The sequence below is a fragment of the Polyergus mexicanus genome, unplaced genomic scaffold (genome assembly GCF_030449975.1).
Source record: "Polyergus mexicanus isolate NDT 795.1 unplaced genomic scaffold, iyPolMexi1.0 SCAF_17, whole genome shotgun sequence".
In the NCBI taxonomy this organism is placed as follows: domain Eukaryota; kingdom Metazoa; phylum Arthropoda; class Insecta; order Hymenoptera; family Formicidae; genus Polyergus; species Polyergus mexicanus.
This window is the reverse complement of record NW_027223337.1, coordinates 5,064,722-5,085,497: the sequence shown is the minus strand read 5'-3', so window position 1 is coordinate 5,085,497 and position 20,776 is coordinate 5,064,722. Positions and strand designations below refer to the sequence as shown.

Below are 20,776 nucleotides of genomic sequence, written 5' to 3'. Positions count from 1 at the left end.
TCAGCCTAGAATCTGTCTCGTTTATAAATTCTGCGCATTTTCCTGCGCAGACGCTCGACGCTGCCATGTAAAGGCACCTTAATTCAGTGATCAGCGCCGAACACGATTCAGGTTGCAGAGCATCTCTAGGTATACAGATTCTATGATTTGTGCAAATTTGAATAGGCCTTTAAACTCAGGTAAACGATTTTAATGTAAATACACCTTTTCTTGACGCAGTATCCAATATGGCGCGATAGTGCGGATACACGAGACGCGACATTTGTGTTCCATCTGCGATCGGACTACAATGATGAAAATAGTTTGTATGTATTATTATCGATTTTGATGCGTAAGTTATCCGGTATTCTCGGATGAATATAGTGTTTTTTGTAGCTAAAAGAAATTTGTCGTTTGAGTATCGATCGCTTTCTAATGGTTAGCACGAGTGAAACCACGTCGCTTCTAACCTCTTTAAATGAGTTCTATTGACATTTTTATATACGTTTATATAAAAGCGATAAAATATTTATATTTGACAATTCTACGATTGTGCTCAGTGAATGCTATTGAATGACAAAAAAAAGAGATATATTAAATCTAATTTTATATTGAGAGAGTATTGTTTAACATAATCTTGTTTTTAAATACCGCATTGACTCTAACCTAATTAAACGTATCCTTATATTTTGAAATGACTATTGTCCTCTTAATAAAAGTGTAAACGCGATAAATGAGTGCTTCTGAAGAATCATTGAATGATCAGGATCCTGATTATGTTTCCGCAATTTCCGACGAGCAAGCTTCACAGAAAATTTACGAGGATAATGGTAAGTATATTAATTTTACAACATTCAATAATAGATTAATAAATATAATTGAATAAATATAATTGAGATAAATAAAAAATATTTAATTTTTAATGAATTTATGAAATATTTATATTATAGTATATGCATTATAGTAATTAAATCTAAATAACATTTTTTTTTTCTGTATTAGCAAGAAACACTACTGCAAGAAAAATAACTGCGATAGTGGAGAAGGAATTTGCACGGGAAATTGATTCGAAGGAGAAGGAAATTTTGCAAATACAAGAAAGATTGCATAAAGCTCTGAAGAGCTTTCATCTCTTACGTTATGTCATAATTACTAATTTTTACAATCGCAAACAGTGTCAAATTCCTCAAGTTGCAGAAACCACGAAACAAACGAGAATTCATCCTGCAGTCAAATCATTACTCGGAAAAAGTCCTAAGTCTGTTCATTGTATCGATCTTGCAGTGCCATCGACATCTACAGATCCTCGATTCTCGTGCAATGATGAGTCTCTTGAATCATACGCACGAGCTACGGCGGATAGCGCACTTAAAACCGAAGAAAACGCGGATAAACATGATGCTGCGTTGCAAGGTGAGAAAAGGAAACTGCCAGACGAAGAATCTCGACCTCGCAAAGTGCCTCGTTACATACCACCAAAGAGCAGCATGCCAGCGAAAACGGGTCCATCGCGCGGCAATAGCCACAAAGTCCGTAAACGTATTATTATCGGTAACATATCCAAGTGGATCCCACCGGATTGGCGAGAAGATGCATCTAGTCATAAATGGACAATATACGTGCGCAACGATAAAGACGAAAGTGCCAACATTAGTACTTTCGTCAGTAAGGTGAGGTTCTTCCTGCACCCTAGTTATCGTCCAAACGACGTTATTGAGGTCACATCATACCCGTTTCACCTGTCCAGACGTGGATGGGGCGAGTTTCCTGTTAGAGTACAGTTACATTTCAAAAATGTCCTTGATAAACCCATAGACATTATTCACCATCTGAAGTTGGATCGCACCTACACAGGATTGCAAACACTGGGCTCGGAGACTCTGGTCGATATATGGATTCATACAGCAGAGACATGTAATTTTGAGCAGAATAATAGCAATGAATCTGTTGAATCTTCTTCTAGTAATGCATCTATAAAAATAGAACCTAACAATGACAATTTCGAATTTATTTATAAACAATCTACAGCGAAATCTATGGAAACCTTACAGATGAGCACTTCCAAAGAAATTCAAGTAAAGGAAGAAATAATTAATTCGGAAGTACACGAACAATCTAATCTCTCATCATTGGATTCAATCAAGAAATTGGGAAATGTCGGAGTAAAAGTTGAATCTAACGATGCAACTATTAACATATTCAGCAATGAGAATAAACCGAATCTAGATGAAATATGTTATTATATTAAGCATGATCATAATTATGTGGACAAACAGTATTTTAATTCTAATTATTATACCGAAAGAGAAGGAAATATCACTATAGAACACTTTCTGGAAAGTGACTGCGTTCCCGCGATCAATTCATCAGCAATTGACGATAAGAAAGAGAAACTTGACAATGTACAAATTATATCGCATAAATTTAACGATGATATTCAGTCTTCCAATAGTTGCCAATCTTTCTCAAATGCAGCGGAAAATAATTCACAAGTGAACACATTTCAAGAGAGAAATAGTCAAAAGAATTTATCATCGCTCGATGCAAATAAATTTTTACACGCGAGAAACTCGAAAAACAGTGATACCTCTAAAACTTCAGAAAATATCCTGATTAAAGACACACCAATTGTGGTTAACGGCTTTTGCAAATCGCCCGATCGACTTAACAGCTTGCAGAAAGCCACGAGTTTCTCGAATATTACTAATTCGCATTTAAAACCTTTACGAATTTCCATACCATCACCGAATATATTTGCGTCGTCGACCAATAAGCGTATGCTTCTTTTGAAGGACACAAAATCGATTTCGGTGGACGTGACAAATATCCTCGCATCGAAATCAACTGAAAACTCGAGAAAGCTCATTGATGGCGACATGAAACTTTCTATCTCAAGAGACGGTAATATTGCGAAATTGAATGTTCGCATTCCTCAAACCGTGAGCATCCTGAAGAAGCCACCCAATGCTAAGATGAATGCGCGACACGAGGGCACTATTAGCGACAATAAGAAGCCTGCTGTACTTATGTTAAAAAACACCAACAATCTTCTACTGAATATTAACGAGAATGTACCTATCTTGAAAATAGCAGATTCGCATGATCCGCGATATAATTACAGTCTCGCTAAGGCATCGAAAGGTATTTCTTCGACCGGCAAGCAGGAAATCATGCCATACATAAGATCGGAGGACAAGACAGTGACGCAGCGAGTAAAAATCACGTTGGGCAAGGACAAATACAAGATACAAAGCAAGAGAGAGTTGTACGAGGCAACTCTGCGCTCGATCGACACTGCGAATATCGTTGATACGGAAGCGCTAATACGATTTATCGTACGCCGATTGCCGATCGTCACGCGGGACGCCCATGATTCCGAATACAAACGGATGCATCCCTACGCATGTTGCAGCGAGAAGGAATACTTCGCGCACAACGTTGGCAAACAACGTGCCCTGGAGTGGTATCGCGCTAAAACAATCAGGTGCTTCCTGCGAACGAAGAAGATCCCGTCTGATCGACTATGGAGCATCAAGGAGATCATGCTGTGGGCGAGATTGCACGGCTATACGCCAAGTCAGAACGCTTCCGCCATATCGAAAGCGGTCATGATGAGCGATACGAAAAAGCTACCTGATACTACAACACCCACCGCAGTCTCAACCACATATACGGAATCAATTGCGTTGCAAAAGTGGCTGCAAACATGCCAGGAAGAATCTAGTCAGTTGAGGCATGCTTGTATCGAAGATGAAGAGATCGATGTCGAGAGTGTCGACGAGAGCTCGTGTAAAATTACGATTGATCGAAGAAAAAACAGTAATAATCGAAATAGCGATTCTTTAACTGGTTCTAAGTTGATACCGCTTGAACTTGATGAAAGTTTGTTGCCATTCCACAATTTCGTCTGCGATACCGCGCGAGATATCGGTATCAAGATTGGACCAGAAGAGATTATTCCTGGTGTTTTGTATAGTGCAGCTAGTCGCGTAATGATGCGGGTAAAGATTATTTCTTATACAAATTATGCTCATTTTGTAATGCTAAGTATTAAAATAATGTCTTTCCAGGTTGTCGAATGTTTCGTGGAGGATCTAACTCGAACATCGTTGGCAAAAGCTTGGGAAAGAAATAGCGGAAATGAGTAATTATCCCTTTTTGTATATCTTGTTATATGATATTACATATGATACTATATTACCCATCTTGTACTTTGCACATTTTTTTTTTCAATATGTCGCAGATGTCCCAAGGTTATTAAGCTGAACGATGTCCATAATGCTCTTACAAGTCGAGAGGAATTCGACATTTTCACGAACGAAGGTCTGGGTTCGATGCAACAATCGAATACAAAGGAATCGTTTAGCTTGTGACGACACAAACGTTAGCAAGCAAACAATCGTCTAGTTATAGACCGGGCTATAAAATACAACGAATCGATGAGTGCAGCATTTTGTCGAATACAGAATACATTTGCAGAGGGAAGATAGATTAGATGCACGCGAACTTACACGAATGCATGATAAAACAATTAGAGATATTTAGCTCGTCTCAATCCCAACCAACTGGAATCTTATGATGCTCTATCTCGCGTTGCAGCCATTCGCGGACCGGCTCGTAATAGGCTAAGAGCGGCTCCACACGATACTTGGAATATCCCGTTATCGCGCGTAACGCGTGTCTCCAGTTCACGCTACTTCCAAGTTTCATCGTCGACCTGGAAGTAAAGTAAGCTAAGAACGATTTTTTACATACAATCTTTTTTTATCACGTTCTCCACTGGAATAAAATAATAGAAAAATTTTTTTACTACTTTTTAAAAAAAAAGAAGCAGAATTAAAGTTATCATTTTGTGTCAAAATTGATGTAAGAATTTATCGACCTCAAGAACTTTCCCGCATCCTTCGATCTATAAATGTCGCATGTGTGAAGAGGTAAATCAAACGCCGTGGAACCAATTCTCAGACCCAAGGATGCTTCGCACATTCCTTGGAATAATTGAATTTGCAGGAAGTTTCCCAGAAAATATCTATTAATATTAAGTCATTTATTGATGTCATTATGTACGTTTTTTTACCAATCACTCTAACTTACCCAGCATAAGGTATATTATGAGCGACATGAAATTTTGCCATAGGATCAAAAAATTTCTCGGATCTCCGCGATGGCGGTACGACGCCCATATATCGACGATGCAAAGTCCACCAGAATGTGTTGTATCTCGAAGGTTTCGTCCTGCCGGAGAAGACAGACCATCTCCATTTTTCTATTATTAATCCGCTAGACAGTTGCGGTATTTTAAGCAGAGCTTGTCTTAAGAGGATAGCTATTTCTAATGAATTTTGCGAACGCGAATTGGTCTCGGATGAATTGATGAATGATATAAATGCGTTGCGTATTAATCCCAGACGCCGCATGTGTCGAAAGGAAATTGCACCGTACGAAATGGCATCTCCTATCGATTCATGGAAAGCGCTATTGATTCCATTCTAAACAACAAATAATTGGTTTTATACATTGGTAATATATATTTGAGAATCGAGGAAGTTTTTGATACCTTAAAAAATGATGATTGATTCTGATACGCCATATAATACTGTATATGACCAATTTCGTGATAAATAACATTGAAATCTTCTGATTTTGTCTCTAAACATGCGTTAATTCTAAAATAAAACGCAATTAATTAATTGCGTTAATTTTATAACATTTATTTATTTATATCATAGAAATACCTGAAATCATTCCTATTGTACATGTTGGCAGCAGTTGCGTGACAGCTGGATCTCTTACCCATTTCTTGTTCGAAAACAGAATTTTTCCAAAATTCTGGCGTCAAAGACGGAAATCCGAGAGATACGTAAAAATCATCTGCTTTTTTTATCATTTTAATGACATTATAATTTTCTTGTATCATCGAATTCGTCAGGTTTGGCATGATCGCGGTGTAATTTGGAAATACCACGTCGATCAACGCTTCCCAGCTTTGCGACCACAAGTTACCTGTAAGAATATAGCGATCGGTTTTGAAAATGATGCGTCCGTTTTCTTTTGATTGACAAAATTCGCTTCACCTAACAAATGAGCCGGAATTGGCTGGAACATGTCAACAACGTCGGGATACAATTTCGCAAGTCGAAATCTCACGACAGCGTGAAGAAGACGATACAATGGCTCGACTCGTTGATACATTTCTTTGAACATTCTCTCCAAATCTGGAATCTCGAATTCTTCCCTCCAATACTCTCCGATATCAGCGTAGCCTGGTATATACAGTAAGATTTAATTATTATTAAAAATAAGATTTTATCCTTTTTCTATTGTCTTACTTTTTTTTTGGTTTTTAATTTTCAAATATTATTTTAAGAGGAAAATCAATTTTTTCATTGTTTAATTTTTTACGTTTTGCTTCGTAAATTAGCTAACTTGCAACTTTGAAGTTACAGAAAAGAAATCCATTTCTATTTTACATATTTTTGAAAAAAAAAAAAAAAACGTTTATTATTTATCTTTGCTTTATTCACATTTACTTACTTATCTTCGTATTTAATTATAGGACAATTTAATTTTTAATGTATATATACGTATATATATTGATTTGTAGAATTTAAATATTGTATATGATACCGTTGTTTCGTGCAGCAGTATTTTGGAGATCAACTAATTGTCTAAAAAATTCCTTTGCATGACTCATGCGATTTCTCCAAGCAGTCCAAATCCAACGTAATTCTTTTTCATTCCTAAATAAACATAGAGATATTCAGTTACTCCACAAAAGCCATAACAAAATCTATAAAATATATCTATTTAATAATTTAGATAATATATTGAAATATACACCTTGAAGTTGCCATTAATTTTGTCACGTCCAATTCATCATTATAACACTTCTGTTCATAGTTTTCAATTCTGCAAATCTGTGCAGAGTCGTATGTGGACGACAAGAATTCGTTGATAACAGCAATCTTTCTGTAATAAGCGAAAGGTTGATTTTATAAGCACGAAAAAAAGGACGCGAAATAAAAATATGTTTAAATTTAACGAAATTTGAATATTTTTTTTCAATATTTCTTAATTTATATTAATAAAAGAACTTTAATTGTCAGGATCTTCATCATACCTTGCCATTTCATTGGTATATTTTGGTCCTTTGCACAAAAACACCAGCAACTTTTGATTTACAGATACGCCATTATTTCGAAGATCCATAAATTTTTCGCACCATTCGTTTCTCCAATTTAGCTTCAATTGGACAAATCGCATATACATTTCTGACGGTACAATCGAACGATTTTTGAGGATTTGCCACTCTAAATTAGCGATCGCTCGATTCAGCAATTCAAACCCATTGTTGATCCGATCGAATATTCCGTAATCAATCTCTTGCACTATATATATATATATATATATATATGACAAGTAAATTATTATCAATGTTATAAGAATTATAAATTAACACGTAATTGACTGAATCAAGCAATTGTGAATCATTTTAATATCTAAATTAATATATTTGAAAAAATCCAAACATTTTTATGAACGATATAACTCGTATCGAGAAAATGGCACGACTAATCGAGAAATATGTAATTTTTAATCAAACACTTTTACGTAGTAAAACGTAATCACTTTTTGAGATAGAATCGCTGATATGAAGAACGATGCATGCGGCGAGACAAAGAAAGAACTTATTTCGCGAACAGTTTCTCGAATCAGTTGTCATATTTTACAATACGATAACGTCGCACTATCGGAAAGAATTAATCCTTTCGTGAACGAGCGAGAGTCTTTATCACCGCGTATTCGAAGACCGCAATTGACGTTTTCTGGTCGCATTTGCGCTGTTCTTCGTGTTTTTTCTAGGTAACAGAGGAGATGAGGAGGTGACAGAGGAGAATTGAGAAACCTACACGTTGTTTATTCTACGTCGGCAAATTGCTTTTTATTACAATCCCCAGTTTCTGCTTTTAATCAGCCCATCCTATCGAAAAGAAAATACTCGGTATATCTTATTTATTTTCCTATTCTGAGGAAATGAGATTTCGAGTGCGTCCTTATGAAAGATATGACATGTATATATATATATATATATATATATACACAGGGTGTCCCATTTTAAAGGACCCACTCAAATATCTCAGAAACACTGCGTTAAATCGAAAAATGTTTCAAACAAAAGTTGTGTGGCTTCAAGGGGGCCATAAGATGGTGACAATGATTTGACCTTGGAAAATCATTTGAAGGTTATGTGAAGGTCAACTTTAAAATCTTAAATGGAAACCCCCATTTTTTATTTAGTATTCTTGTAGCTGACATCGAGAGCTTACCAAAACACTATAATAAAGTATTTTTTTATTGAGTACTTTTTGAGTTATTTTATATTTTAAAATCTGACATATTTTGATATAAAAAATTAAATATCTCGTAAAATATTTAGTTTTTGATAATCTTACCGTAATACTTCTACGTACAGAATAATGAGACAAATCAATTAGTATAAAAAAAAAATTGTTTTTAAGAAAATTATTTACAATGTATTTTTTTAAACAATTATTTGTTTTTTTTTTTTGGCACTAATTAATTTGTCTTATTATTCTGTACATAGAAGTATTACGGTAAAATGATCGAAAACTGAATATTTTACGAAATATTTTATTTTTTATATCAAAATATGTCAGATTAAAATATAAAATAACTCAAAAAATACTTTATTATAGTGTTTTGGAAAGCTCTCGATGTCAGCTACAAGAATACTAAATAAAAAATGGGGGTTTCCATTTAAGATTTTGAAGTTGACCTTCACATGACCTTCAAATGATTTTCCAAGGTCAAATCATTGTCACCATCTTATGGCCCTCTTGAAGCCACACAACTTTTGTTTGAAACATTTTTCGATTTAACGCAGTGTTTCTGAGATATTTGAGTGGGTCCTTTAAAATGGGACATCCTGTATATAAAATGAAAAAGTATGTACGCGCGCAAATTGTATATTTAAAAAATATATTAAAGGATGATATACACACATACAACGAAACATACATTTTTTATATTAGAAAACGAATTATATAATTCTCTAAAGTATATAAATAATCATAAGAACCATTATATATAATTAAACAATATTAATATATATTATGATTCTCTTAATTAGTATTATTATGCAATTGTCATACGTAAATATATCACGTTCATACTTTGCGGTCATACATAAATTTTAAGATGTCGGACGGAAGCGGACTCGCCTAATCTTGATTGCGTTCGAAAATCCTACTCGTAAGGTTGAGTAGCATTTAATTAACGAATCAGGACAAGAGAAGTAAAGATTTCTTTGTTCTAATTGGTCAATTCGATGCTATCCTACTTTACGAATAAGATTTTTGAACGCATTCCTAATCTCGTAGTCACGTGACCGTTGCATTTGTCATGACTGGCCGTGGCTGTCAGATTGTTGATATGACAGAAAAGACGTCAAGTTCTTGAACGGGTTATAAACAAGCTGGATCGGTGTGCAGTTGTGCACCGCATACCATTGCCTCGAATTTGATCCTGCAGGATTCATTGTTACACCCTTTATGTACACGCAGGCGATCAAGATGCCGGTCCAGAAAGATTCGAATATCGTAAAAATCGCCGTTCAAATGACTGATCAAGTACCGCAGCTCATTGAATTCAATCAGAAGCAACCTTTGGCCGGTATTATTCAGGTATAATTAATTTTAATCACAACTTTTTTTTATCGTAGTTTTATAATTATACAACACATATATATATACATGTATTAATTAATATTGTATTTTAATTACAGGAATTATGTAACGGATGGGATTTATCTGACGCAGAATCGTATTCGTTACAATTTTCAGAAAGCAACAATCAGAATTATATTACGGAGAAAAACAGGAACGAGGTGAAAAATGGCAGTATTCTCAGATTAGAGTTTTCTCCATCGAAAACAGCGAATGATATTTTGGCTAAGCTCAACAATGGGACAACAGAAGAAAAAGTAATAGCTTTGCAGAAGCTGAGTATGCTTAGCATAGACATGACTTTTGCATTAGAATTCATAAACAAGAAAGGATTGGCGTTAATCATCTCACAAGTATGAAACTTTTTATACATATAAATATATGATTATATCATGGATAATGCAAGTTTCTTACATAATGTTACAATCGCCAATTATTAAATCTTTAGGTGGAAGGTGGAAAGTACAAGGGAAGCGCACTTGCATTTTCTCTTCAGTCATTTGTGGAATTGATGGATCATGGAATTGTGTCATGGGATATATTGGAAACACCATTTATTAATAAAGTAGCAAGTTATGTGAATAATCAATCAGTAACTCAGGACACCAATGTAGTGGAAGCTTCTCTAAGTATTTTAGAGAATATAGTTTTGAATTCAACAGGAAAATATGGACAAGTGGAGAAGGAAGTTACTTTTCCCAATCTTGTAATGCATTTGCAATGCATGAATGCGCAAATTCAACAAAACGCGATAGCTTTAATAAACGCACTGTTTTTGAAAGCTGATTTATACAAGAGACGAGCAGTTTCAGCCACATTACAATCCAAACAAGTCAGAAATGTATTCTTGACAAATGTTATTCAATCTACTGGACAGGTATATAATTAATAAAATATTAATAGACTTGCACCTTTTTCTTTATGTATCTTTCTCTTTATATTTTGTGTATAATTAAAATTTGGAAAAATTGAAATAATTTGTCCAAGCTCATTAGGTTCTGAAACGAGTTGTTTATTTCTATGCTTGACATTCAAAACAAATTTTGTTTTGTGGATCAAGATTTTACTTATATTGATATAAACATACATATTATATTTTAAATACTAAGCCAAAACAGAAACATCTGCTCAAACGTATTGCAATTTCCAATATTCAGTCTATTTGCAATTACATATTATTTTTTTCAATGTATTTTTTTATTGTTTTTGTACTTTTCCAGGTCGGAGCGGAAATGGCGCATCAACTCTATGTGTTGCAAACGCTAATGCTAAGCCTTTTAGAACAACGAATGATGGCGAAAATGGATCCGCAGGATCAGGATGCGCATGATAAAATTAAGGAACTTCGAAAAATCGCCTTTGATACAGAAGGAACGACTAGCGGGGATATAACTGCTCGCAAGCAGGGGCTTTTCGCCAAGGATTATAAGAAGTTGGGTTTTAAATATGACATCAATCCAGCTCTTGATTTTACTGAAACACCACCGGGTATGCTCGCCCTCGATTGTATGGTATACTTTGCGCGTAATCATACTGAAGCATATACGAAAGTTGTTCTCGAGAATTCATGCAGAGCAGACGAGCATGAATGTCCTTTCGGTCGAACAAGTGTAGAACTTGTTAAATTACTATGCGAGGTAAGATATGTATTTTTATAAATTTAATATTGTGCATGATATGTAAAATGAAGGAATATTTTTTTAATTAGGTGTTACGCATTGGTGAAGCACCCAGTGAACAAGGTCAATCTTATCATCCAATGTTCTTTACACACGATCACCCCTTCGAAGAGTTTTATTGTGTCTGCATAGTTTTGCTAAATAAGACGTGGAAGGAAATGAGAGCGACCACAGAAGATTTTGTCAAAGTCTTTTCTGTTGTACGCGAGCAAATTACTAGGGCGCTTCAGTGCAAACCTACAGGACTGGATAAGTTTAAAAACAAGTTACAACAGCTCACTTATTCGACAATCACAAATCTTTGGCAGCAGGAGAGAACAAGCCGAGAGGAATGGGAGAGCCACGCGAGGCCGATCGTTGAACTTAGAGAACAGATTACGCCTGAAATCTTAGAGTTGATTCAACAACAGCGATTAGGATTTTTGGTACAGGGCACTAGATTTATGAAATATAGTGCCAGAGGACAAGTGAGTAATACATTTTGATTGGATGGGAGTTTGATGTTAAATACGTGACGCACGACTTATAGAATTTCTAACAAAATTCTCGATATTTTTAGCGGATTAAAGATAAATTTTGGTATGTCCGCTTGTCGCCAAATCATAAAGTCTTCCATTACGGAGATTGCGACGAGAAGTCGGTGCCAACAATAGACGAACTTCCTACGAAATTAGCAGTGGTCGAGATTCGAGGATTGCTAATTGGCAGGGATTGTCCACACATGAAAGATTTGCAGAGACGGAAAACTACACACCAGTTGGCGTTTTCTTTGGCCTTGGATTCTGTCGAAGTATCTAGTCTCGATTTTGTTGCTCCCGATGAACAAGTCTTTGATTATTGGACTGATGGCATTAATGCTTTGCTCGGTAAGTTGCAAATTCAATTTACATTTATTATTAGCATTATGTACATGAAGATAATTTTTTATTTTTATTTCTTTACTCTTGTTCAGGAAACAGAATGACCAGTAAGGAGGCTGAAAATGACTTGGAGACTTTATTATCCATGGATATCAAGTTAAGGCTTCTAGATGCCGAAGGAATTGATATTCCGCAAGATCCACCTCCGATCCCCGAACCGCCGCCAAATTATGACTTCTGTTACGAACTCAAGTAAAAATCGTAAGTCATTTTCCTCTATATAGAACTAACATCACTGTTATATTGATTTAATAGACATATTGGTCATTTTGATCATTATACATTTTTTATTTCTTTTTATAATTTCGAATTTTACTATTATGATATAGATCTAGATTTTTAAGCTATAATTTTTTGTCGCATGTTTTAATCGTACAGGAAACAGCAATACATCTTGCCAAAGAAATATTTTAAATTTTATATAAACAGATATATATTCCGTTTTTAGAAATCATTTATACATTGCAAATGGAAATTTTTTATAGAATGACACTACACAATCATGATGATCTTTTTATTAATATATGATATAATATTTTAGATAGTAAGATTTTTTATTTATTTAATTATATTATTAATATTTTATACCAATCTGTATGAGATATATTACAAAAACTATATACAATGTAATGAATAAACTGTAATGAATTTCAATTTTACAGATAATTTATTTAGATTTTAACTTTTATAAAATTTTTTATTATGTTTCTGCAAATTGCCTCCTGACAGCAAAATGTAGCGTAATATAATATAAACTATGAGAGATATGAATCTTTTATAAGTGACAATAATATATTTTATGTGCAAATGTACATGTGTAATTTGAAAAAATAATATATCATTATATATGTAGCACTTTTGTGACGCTTCTCTGCGAGAGAGTGTGTGACATAAATTAATCAAAGACTCGTATGGTCTTTATGTAACATTACATAACATCCTCCGAAAGAATATGGTAATGTTGGGGATCGTTTATTTGATGATCCGGCGGACAGAGGAAAAACTCGATGAAATTGAGCACAGGCCCTCGACTAAAGGGATTTAAGTATTTGCCTCTCTTGTCTCTCAAGTAAGAGTATCTCTTGTAATTGAACATTTCATTGGTAGTTAAATTCATACAAGCATGTAAAACCTGTTAAGAAGAAAGGAATATAGAAAAAATTGATATGCCAATAATGTGATAGCAATGTAAGCATCGCAAACATCGCATTTACCGAAGTGCATGTTAAAATCCAGCCGAGTCCACAAAAGACGAGAGCTTCTAATACGCCAAGAATATACAGCAATTGAATTCCCTCGATTGCGATACAGTAACATGCGAAATATAAAGTAAAAGAGCAATTTATCGCCACGCACATAACGAACAGGAAAAACCACATTCTGAAAACAAGCAGAATATGTTACAGAGAATTGAAAATTCTCTTTAATTGTCATTTTGACATATACAAACGAATATAATTTGTATTGATTGTATACCTGTTCCTCAGGCCGACGCAATTATATATAAACGGACAGTGATGATCGAAATATGTGACGCATCTGTTGCAGATTCTACAGTGTTTAGCCCGAAGGGGTCTGAAACATCTACAGCTGTGACATAATCGCGATAATAAAACATTGCGCTTCTTCCACTTATCAAAGTATGGAATCTGAAACGATGCGAAAAATTTAAATCGACAATATTAAATATGATCGCTTTATAGATACTATGCATCGCACCTGTTTTATCGCTCTATAATAGGTGTCACTGTTCTGCGGTACGTAACCAGGATCTCTTCTGTTAGCCACAATCCAGGAAATCCACATGAGGATGTTCCAGTAAATGAAACAATAATGGCTGCCACGCAAAAGATTCCACGTTAACGGAATGCATTTTAACAGGTACATCGGGTATCCCCAAAGCAGGACGGATATCATGAACAGTAGCAACGGTCCCTTGTTGTTGCCTGCTCCGCCAAACAGCAATGCCCTTGAGAAAGCAAACATTCAAATTATTCACAAGGTTTCGTAAGTGATTTAACTTTTTGATTTCCAAATATTACATTAAATATGCAGACCATAGTTCGTTGATGGGCGGTATCCATCTAGCTCGGCGCTTTTGTTCCGCCTGCAGAATGCGAACAATCTCTGAATGGCGGTGACTCTTGGCCAGTTGCAACGGTGTCTTGCCGTTTTTATCGCGCGGCTCGAGCTCGATTTTGCTTTTCTCGCAGAGAATCCGGACACAGCTGACGTTGCCGGATAAGCAGGCCAAATGAAGCGGCGTCGAGCCAAAGTAATCGGGCTTCTGCAGATCCACGCCGCTGTATATCAATAGCTTGATTAGCTCGGCATGGCCCTTGTATGCGGCCCAGTGCAACGCGGTGTCGCCGTTTATGTCCGTCAAATGTCCTTGCGCATTGGATCCCAGCAAGAAAGCGGCCGTCGCGAATTTGCCAAACATACAAGCGGTCATTAGAGGTGTCAGACCCTTAAAATCAGCTGTGTTGACCGCGACTCCCGCCTAAAAACAAAAAGCTTTGCGTGACTCTCTTCTTTTGCTTTATCTTTGAAATTTTTTCACTTTTTTATACCTTCAATAGCAATTGCACTATCGCGCTATGACCTTTTCGGCAGGCCCAATGTATCGGTCTAGGTCCTTGCGTACCGAGACATGGTAAATCGACGGGACCGTTTCGTTCTATCAAATATCTCATGACCTGAGAAGTTTTATATCCATTAAATACTCTAATTATTTTGAAAAATAATGAGGATCTTTCCTTAGAAACTAACTTCAATATTGCCATCTAAGGCAGCCCAATGAGCAGGTGTATATCCCCATTCATCTCTCGCGCTGAGCACGTTTAATCCATTCCTTTCCACCAATTCCTCGACCGCTTCGATTTCACTATAATAACAACGAATGTTTTTCTTTTTTCTCGAATTTTTTAGATTTAATTATTTAATTTCTTTTTTTCAGCTTTTCAGCATAATTTTATTCTCTCTTTCTAAAGTTAAAGTGTATATGATCTAACCCGGCTCTGAGCAGTTCAAAGATTTGCTTGGTCTCGTTGGTGGGACTTTGACCAGTTGCGGCCTCGTCGGCGTAGACATTGTCATCGGGACGGTTCCTCTGTCGCGAGCTCTTGCCCGAGCCATGATTCTGGTGGCCGGATATCAAATTGTTCGGTAGATGCCCGACCATGTCGGGATCGGGACTTAGTTCCCATACGGATCGCGCCGCACCGGGCCCTGCCACAGGGCTCACAGGATACACCTATAAAATAAACATATATAAGATCATGCAAGAGATTAAAATCTTGTCGTAAGTAGGACAAAAAAATACACACACATAGCAAGTTAAAATACAATAAAAATAAATAAATTAAATTAATATTAATATTAATTATAATATTAACATTAATTTAATATTAACTTAATAAACTAAATTAATATTAAATGAGATAATATCTTTTTAATAATATATTTAACTATTTATAGCGCGTATATTACCAAACATAATATCCATACAATTCTTGTTTATTTTATGTTTATTTCTTCTTGCGTAATTTTGAATATTCAACCTTGCTACTTAACATTGAAATTCTGGCTACTTTTACACTGAATAATTGTGATAAAAATTGTTATTTGCAATTTAAAAAAAGCATTTTTTTACTTTGCACAGCGTCGCGAGTTCTGTATTTATACGCTCGTGTTCGGAAGGCGTTCTGAAGGATGCGCCCTGCGTGGCAATCGCTCCAATCGCACCCTCCGGGACGGTTAGTCACAAGGAGACGTTGGGTCCGACCATATCCTCGGGGATTCACCTCCGGGCGACGCAGCTTTTCCTCCGAGTTTGAATATCCTGCGTTGGACTCCTACGAACGAGAACGATAGCAGAGATTTGACGCAACGTACGACGTCCGCATTTCTGAGAATACCGTCGACAATCACCGCACACGGTGTTTTGCGCATTCGAATCGATAACGCGGCAACGGGAAAGGGTGTCAATTGGACACAATGCTTATTGGCCAGTTGAAAATAAGGCCTTTTCATTGGTCAATCATTCTGGTTTCCGTAAGCATTGGTCGATATAAGTGGTTGTGTCCAATCGCATTGTGTCCAAATGAACCTCATCTCCCGACAAAAGAAACGCTTGCGTGCGAGAAATTAGGACGTCGCTAGCGCGCACGTTTATAATTATTCTAATTAACCGAAGATTGAAGATTCCGAGAATCTCATTGATTCTCGAACAGAGAAAACTCAAATAGAGAACGTACAAAGTAATTAAAATAATTTTATGATGGAAAATTAAAAAATACCTTGTTCGATTGATATCGCGAATCTCAAATAACACAGAGGTTTAATTTATATAGCTTTATCTTATATCACGCCCAGATATTATTAGACCAGATATTATCGCAGCTGATTTGACTTGGATTTCGATCATAGATTTATATATTATTGATTTTTATTTCATTTTTTATATTTGTACGATGCGCCATAGACATCGGAGTCATAAATATTTATCATATATATATATATATTTAAAATCAAATAATTGTAATATAGAAATGTTAAACGACTATCCAAAACTTAAAAAACTTTTTATTAAATATAATACAGCTCTACCAAGCAGTGCATCTGTAGAAAGAATGTTTAGCATCGGTGGCTCTGTATTAACACCACAAAGAGGGCATTTAAATGATGATACTATGGAGCAACAAATTTTATTAAAAATTAATAAAGAATTTCGATAAAATTTAATCATTTATTTTGTAATAAATCTTGAATGAAATCTTGCTTACAATTTTTTAAAAGTTTTTCTTATGCAAAATAATTTATTAGTTTGTATTGTAAAAAAGTAACGGAAATTGTAACGACTCGTTACTTTTTAGTAACTGTAACGGTAACGAGTTACTTTTTAAAATTAGTAACGAGTAACGGTAACGAGTTACTTTTTAGAAAAAATAACGGTAACGGTAACGAGTTACTTTTATAAAGTAACTTTCCCAACCCTGTTAAAAACTATGCTGTTGTATGAAACTTGTATTGTTGTGAGTTGAAAATCTTTATCAGATGTCAAAACAAGAAAATGGCGCCAACGACGCGGTTTGACGGTAACTACATTGACAGCTAGGGCCATCAATGGGCAAATTCCGGTTTCATATTTATATACCTGGTATATATACTCTACGTGCGTATAAAAAGTTTATTTTATGTATATATTTTTTTTTTAATGTGTATTTTATCAGTCAGCAGCTATAAAAAGATATTTAAATATTCGTTTAAAATTCAAAGCTTTTACAAAAAATATATTTTAATATATATGTATAAAGAGATATTATTATTAAAAATAAATTAAATTGATTGAATTATAAAATGTTCCTCATTATCGCTCAAAGATAAAACAGAGAAACAATTCGCTGATAGCTTTGCAAAATCAACTAAAGATATCGCCATCATGATGCTAAATTGGCGCTACACATCACGTGCAGAAAACCCGGTTTTCCCTGAGAAAAAGCACTGTACATGTGTACGCATGTGAATTAGAACCAATTATTAAAAACACAGTGCGACGTGAGATTGCGCATATGTAGCGCTCAGTTTACAGTTTAATTTACGATTCTTACGTTGTTAGTTTCTTGTTAATAGCGGATGTGGATTCCGATCTCGGAAAATTCTACAATTGACGTGTGTGACATGACGATATAAAATGGCACCCACTATTCAAACCAACAGCAATCAAGCCGATCGAGATAAACGTACAACTAGGCCAGCTGAAAAGAGGTAAATGAGCGCAAGATACGATATCATTTTTTATGCGAAACATTGTTACATTTGAGTCTTATTCTCTCTCAGATCTGAGCTCATATGTCGAGTTAAATATTGCAATACGCTACCGGATATTCCATTTGATCCGAAATTTATAACGTATCCCTTTGAACCGACTAGGTGAGTATCGAAAACAAATCGTCAAACTACGTCGCATTTGTGTTTTTGCCTTTATTAATTTGTAATTTCTATAATACAGGTTTATCCAGTATAATCCGACTTCGTTAGAGCGTAATTATAAATATGAAGTATTGACGGAACACGATTTAGGTGTTGAAATTGATCTGATAAATAAGGACACGTACGCAGGAGACGTAAATGCACAGTTAGATCCAGCCGATGAGAAATTATTAGAGGAAGATGTTCTTACGCCGCAAGATTCTAAACGATCTAGACATCATGCCAAGAGCGTTTCGTGGCTTAGGCGTACGGAATATATTTCCACAGAAAGCACTAGATTCCAACCACAAACAGCGGACAAGGTTGAAGCCAAAGTTGGTTATAGCATCAAGAAGAACTTCAAAGTACGACATATTTTCTGCATTATGCAATGTTTGCGCAATATTTCTATATTTCTTGATATAAAATTTTTCAATTATTTTTAATCAGGAGGAAACACTGTACATGGACCGTGATAGTCAAATAAAAGCTATAGAGAAGACATTTGAAGATAATAAGAAACCAATTGAAAGACATTATAGCAAACCGAACGTAGTACCTACAGAAGTATTGCCAGTATATCCAGACTTTAAGGTACTTAAAATTGTACAACAGCTATTATTGTATAAATATTAATATATCATCATTATATATCGATAACCTTTAATTATGTATCTTATCATTTAGTTATGGAAATATCCATGCGCACAAGTCATATTCGATTCTGATCCTGCACCAACGGGTCGATCTGTACCAGCGCAGATTGAAGAAATGTCGCAAGCTATGATACGGTAAGCTTACGATGCAGTAATTTTATATATGAGAGAGAGAAGAAACACATAAAATTAATATAGAGATGATTATATGAAAACAATGCTTTTTATAGAGGTGTGATGGACGAGAGCGGCGAGCAATTTGTAGCTTACTTTTTACCGTTGGATGAAACGTTGGAGAAACGCCGACGAGACTTTACTGCCAGTATCGATTACGCCGACGACGAGGAATACGAGTACAAAATGGCGAGAGAGTATAATTGGAATGTCAAGAGCAAGGCCTCCAAGGGATACGAGGAAAATTATTTCCTCGTAATGAGACAAGAGGGGGTATATATATTATATATCACATTGTTATATCACGTGCATTATTAATTCCGCAACTCGTCACATTAATCCTTTTGTGTACCGTAGGTTTACTACAACGAATTGGAGACGCGCGTGCGATTGAGCAAACGGCGTCAGAAGGTCGGACAGCAGCCGAATAATACGCGCTTGATTGTACGTCATCGACCACTGAACGCCAATGAATTCAGAATGCAGAGATATCGAGAGAAACAATTGGAGCCGCCTGGAGAGGAAGACGAGGACGAGGAGGAGGAAGAGGAAGAGGAGGAAGAGCAGGAAACTCAACAAGAAGCAGAGAAGAATGATGGCAAAGGTTTGCCAGTCAAAAATTTGCTTTGTGTGTACATATTTGCTATCGCTATATCGTAGAAAATATTTTTTCGATAAACCATAAAATTTGTTTCCAGGTTCTGAAGCGGAGAACGAGGGAGAATCACGCGCCTCCTCGAGGGCATCCTCGCGAGCGTCCAGTAGGAAATCGCGATCACGATCCCGTTCCGGCTCGAGATCGAGATCGCGCTCACGCTCACGCTCGCGTTCACCGTCCAAATCTAGATCGCTATCTCGATCGCGCTCGCAGTCTCGGTCGCGCTCGCCGTCCAAGTCGCGCAGCAAATCACGTTCTAGATCCGGCAGTCCTCAATCCAGGAATTCGTCGCGATCTAGATCGAAATCGAGATCGCGCTCGGGAACGCCTACAAAGTCACCGTCGAGATCTCGGTCGAGCTCGCGATCCAAGTCGAGATCACGATCGAGATCGAGATCCGCCACCGGTAGCGGTAGCGGTTCCGCTAGCGCGAGCGGCGAAAGCGGCTCGGAAAGCGAGTGAATCGAGAAGCATGATTGATACTGCTTTGTTAATTTATCGGTTATTTCCATTCGAATCATTATTTGAACAAAGACTCGTTTATATCGTCGCATTTTAAAAGTATTCCGCTTGTTTTGGACAGCGTTATCGCCGATATATATCATGATAATCAGATGTTATTTGAGTACATTCTGCTGTTGGATACATTCTTTGAGCTGCACATGAAATTTTTACAGGATGTACGAGTGTTCAGCGGCATGATTGGGGGGAAAAAAAAAATAAATAAATAAATTTGTAAGGAAAACATTTTTATTATACATATATATACTTTCAATTCTGGAATCATTTTTCAATGTAAAATATTCTTCCAAACACTTCTCATAGCAATTATGTTACATTTCTGAAAAAGATTTTTTAGTAATTCCTGTGATATATTTTTATTTTTATGTATAAAGATATCAAAATCTAGAAGCTGCAAGAGAAGAGATATAAATGATGTTATCTCTCATAAAAAAATTTTTGATAATATTGCAGATAAGCTTTTTTTTTG

General features: G+C 35.8%; 5 protein-coding genes across 8 annotated transcripts; 3 read left to right on the top strand and 2 right to left on the bottom strand.

Moving 5' to 3' along the window:
- The first annotated feature begins 189 nt into the window (after positions 1 to 189).
- Positions 190 to 5,583, top strand: D12 (YEATS domain containing 2 homolog D12). Of its 3 annotated transcripts, none has more exons than XR_011448022.1 (5): positions 190 to 809; positions 982 to 3,980; positions 4,050 to 4,123; positions 4,223 to 4,707; positions 5,117 to 5,583. XR_011448022.1 is itself a non-coding variant. In XM_070309729.1 (5 exons), the coding sequence occupies exons 2-5, from the start codon at positions 713 to 715 to the stop codon at positions 4,350 to 4,352; spliced, it is 3,300 nt and encodes a 1,099-aa protein (XP_070165830.1). In that variant the 5' UTR covers positions 190 to 305; positions 423 to 712; the 3' UTR covers positions 4,353 to 4,801. The 3 variants fall into 3 exon arrangements, 2 of the variants coding, with proteins under 2 accessions (XP_070165830.1, XP_070165829.1); XM_070309729.1 differs by lacking the exon at positions 5,117 to 5,583 and having other exon boundaries at positions 190 to 305; positions 423 to 809; positions 4,223 to 4,801; XM_070309728.1 differs by lacking the exon at positions 5,117 to 5,583 and having other exon boundaries at positions 4,223 to 4,801.
- Positions 2,234 to 7,634, bottom strand: LOC138940640 (angiotensin-converting enzyme-like). Its single transcript, XM_070309730.1, has 10 exons — positions 7,609 to 7,634; positions 7,100 to 7,367; positions 6,820 to 6,948; positions 6,607 to 6,719; positions 6,054 to 6,242; positions 5,715 to 5,982; positions 5,537 to 5,645; positions 5,074 to 5,468; positions 4,862 to 5,008; positions 2,234 to 4,696 (listed from the first exon to the last, which is right to left on the bottom strand). Coding segments are annotated over exons 1-10 (1,785 nt in total). The 5' UTR covers positions 7,610 to 7,634; the 3' UTR covers positions 2,234 to 4,530.
- Positions 7,635 to 9,412: 1,778 nt separating this feature from the next.
- Ced-12 (engulfment and cell motility Ced-12) lies at positions 9,413 to 12,985 on the top strand. Of its 2 annotated transcripts, XM_070309546.1 has the most exons (8): positions 9,413 to 9,683; positions 9,785 to 10,078; positions 10,174 to 10,602; positions 10,946 to 11,362; positions 11,434 to 11,871; positions 11,964 to 12,270; positions 12,357 to 12,525; positions 12,703 to 12,984. In XM_070309546.1, the coding sequence occupies exons 1-7, from the start codon at positions 9,552 to 9,554 to the stop codon at positions 12,518 to 12,520; spliced, it is 2,181 nt and encodes a 726-aa protein (XP_070165647.1). In that variant the 5' UTR covers positions 9,413 to 9,551; the 3' UTR covers positions 12,521 to 12,525; positions 12,703 to 12,984. The 2 variants fall into 2 exon arrangements, with proteins under 2 accessions (XP_070165647.1, XP_070165646.1); XM_070309545.1 differs by having other exon boundaries at positions 12,357 to 12,985.
- Positions 12,924 to 16,294, bottom strand: Patsas (palmitoyltransferase Patsas). The gene is made up of 9 exons (XM_070309547.1): positions 15,980 to 16,294; positions 15,339 to 15,580; positions 15,097 to 15,211; positions 14,898 to 15,023; positions 14,382 to 14,827; positions 14,044 to 14,293; positions 13,801 to 13,973; positions 13,539 to 13,704; positions 12,924 to 13,456 (listed from the first exon to the last, which is right to left on the bottom strand). Exons 2-9 carry the CDS (start codon positions 15,506 to 15,508, stop codon positions 13,253 to 13,255), a joined length of 1,650 nt encoding a protein of 549 aa, XP_070165648.1. The 5' UTR covers positions 15,509 to 15,580; positions 15,980 to 16,294; the 3' UTR covers positions 12,924 to 13,252.
- A 1,499-nt stretch (positions 16,295 to 17,793) lies between these two features.
- Atms (RNA polymerase II-associated factor 1-like protein antimeros) lies at positions 17,794 to 20,711 on the top strand. The gene is made up of 8 exons (XM_070310074.1): positions 17,794 to 18,093; positions 18,166 to 18,258; positions 18,338 to 18,662; positions 18,748 to 18,891; positions 18,985 to 19,088; positions 19,184 to 19,400; positions 19,485 to 19,731; positions 19,826 to 20,711. Exons 1-8 carry the CDS (start codon positions 18,020 to 18,022, stop codon positions 20,245 to 20,247), a joined length of 1,626 nt encoding a protein of 541 aa, XP_070166175.1. The 5' UTR covers positions 17,794 to 18,019; the 3' UTR covers positions 20,248 to 20,711.
- Positions 20,712 to 20,776: the final 65 nt, after the last annotated feature.

Coding starts and splice junctions, on each gene's coding strand:
- D12 (XM_070309729.1), top strand. CDS start 713: ATGAGTGCTTCTGAAGAATCATTGAATGATCAGGATCCTGATTATGTT. Junction 3,981..4,049: donor CTAGTCGCGTAATGATGCGG/GTAAAGATTATT, acceptor ATGTCTTTCCAG/GTTGTCGAATGTTTCGTGGA. Junction 4,124..4,222: donor GAAAGAAATAGCGGAAATGA/GTAATTATCCCT, acceptor AATATGTCGCAG/ATGTCCCAAGGTTATTAAGC.
- LOC138940640 (XM_070309730.1), bottom strand. Junction 5,983..6,053: donor AATTCCGGCTCATTTGTTAG/GTGAAGCGAATT, acceptor ATATTCTTACAG/GTAACTTGTGGTCGCAAAGC. Junction 5,469..5,536: donor ATCAATCATCATTTTTTAAG/GTATCAAAAACT, acceptor TTTGTTGTTTAG/AATGGAATCAATAGCGCTTT.
- Atms (XM_070310074.1), top strand. CDS start 18,020: ATGGCACCCACTATTCAAACCAACAGCAATCAAGCCGATCGAGATAAA. Junction 19,401..19,484: donor TCGTAATGAGACAAGAGGGG/GTATATATATTA, acceptor TGTGTACCGTAG/GTTTACTACAACGAATTGGA. Junction 19,732..19,825: donor AGAGAAGAATGATGGCAAAG/GTTTGCCAGTCA, acceptor ATTTGTTTCCAG/GTTCTGAAGCGGAGAACGAG.
- Patsas (XM_070309547.1), bottom strand. CDS start 15,508: ATGGTCGGGCATCTACCGAACAATTTGATATCCGGCCACCAGAATCAT. Junction 15,212..15,338: donor TTTGAACTGCTCAGAGCCGG/GTTAGATCATAT, acceptor TTGTTATTATAG/TGAAATCGAAGCGGTCGAGG. Junction 13,705..13,800: donor TGCGTCGGCCTGAGGAACAG/GTATACAATCAA, acceptor GCTTGTTTTCAG/AATGTGGTTTTTCCTGTTCG.
- Ced-12 (XM_070309545.1), top strand. CDS start 9,552: ATGTACACGCAGGCGATCAAGATGCCGGTCCAGAAAGATTCGAATATC. Junction 9,684..9,784: donor CTTTGGCCGGTATTATTCAG/GTATAATTAATT, acceptor TTTTAATTACAG/GAATTATGTAACGGATGGGA. Junction 10,079..10,173: donor TGGCGTTAATCATCTCACAA/GTATGAAACTTT, acceptor TTAAATCTTTAG/GTGGAAGGTGGAAAGTACAA.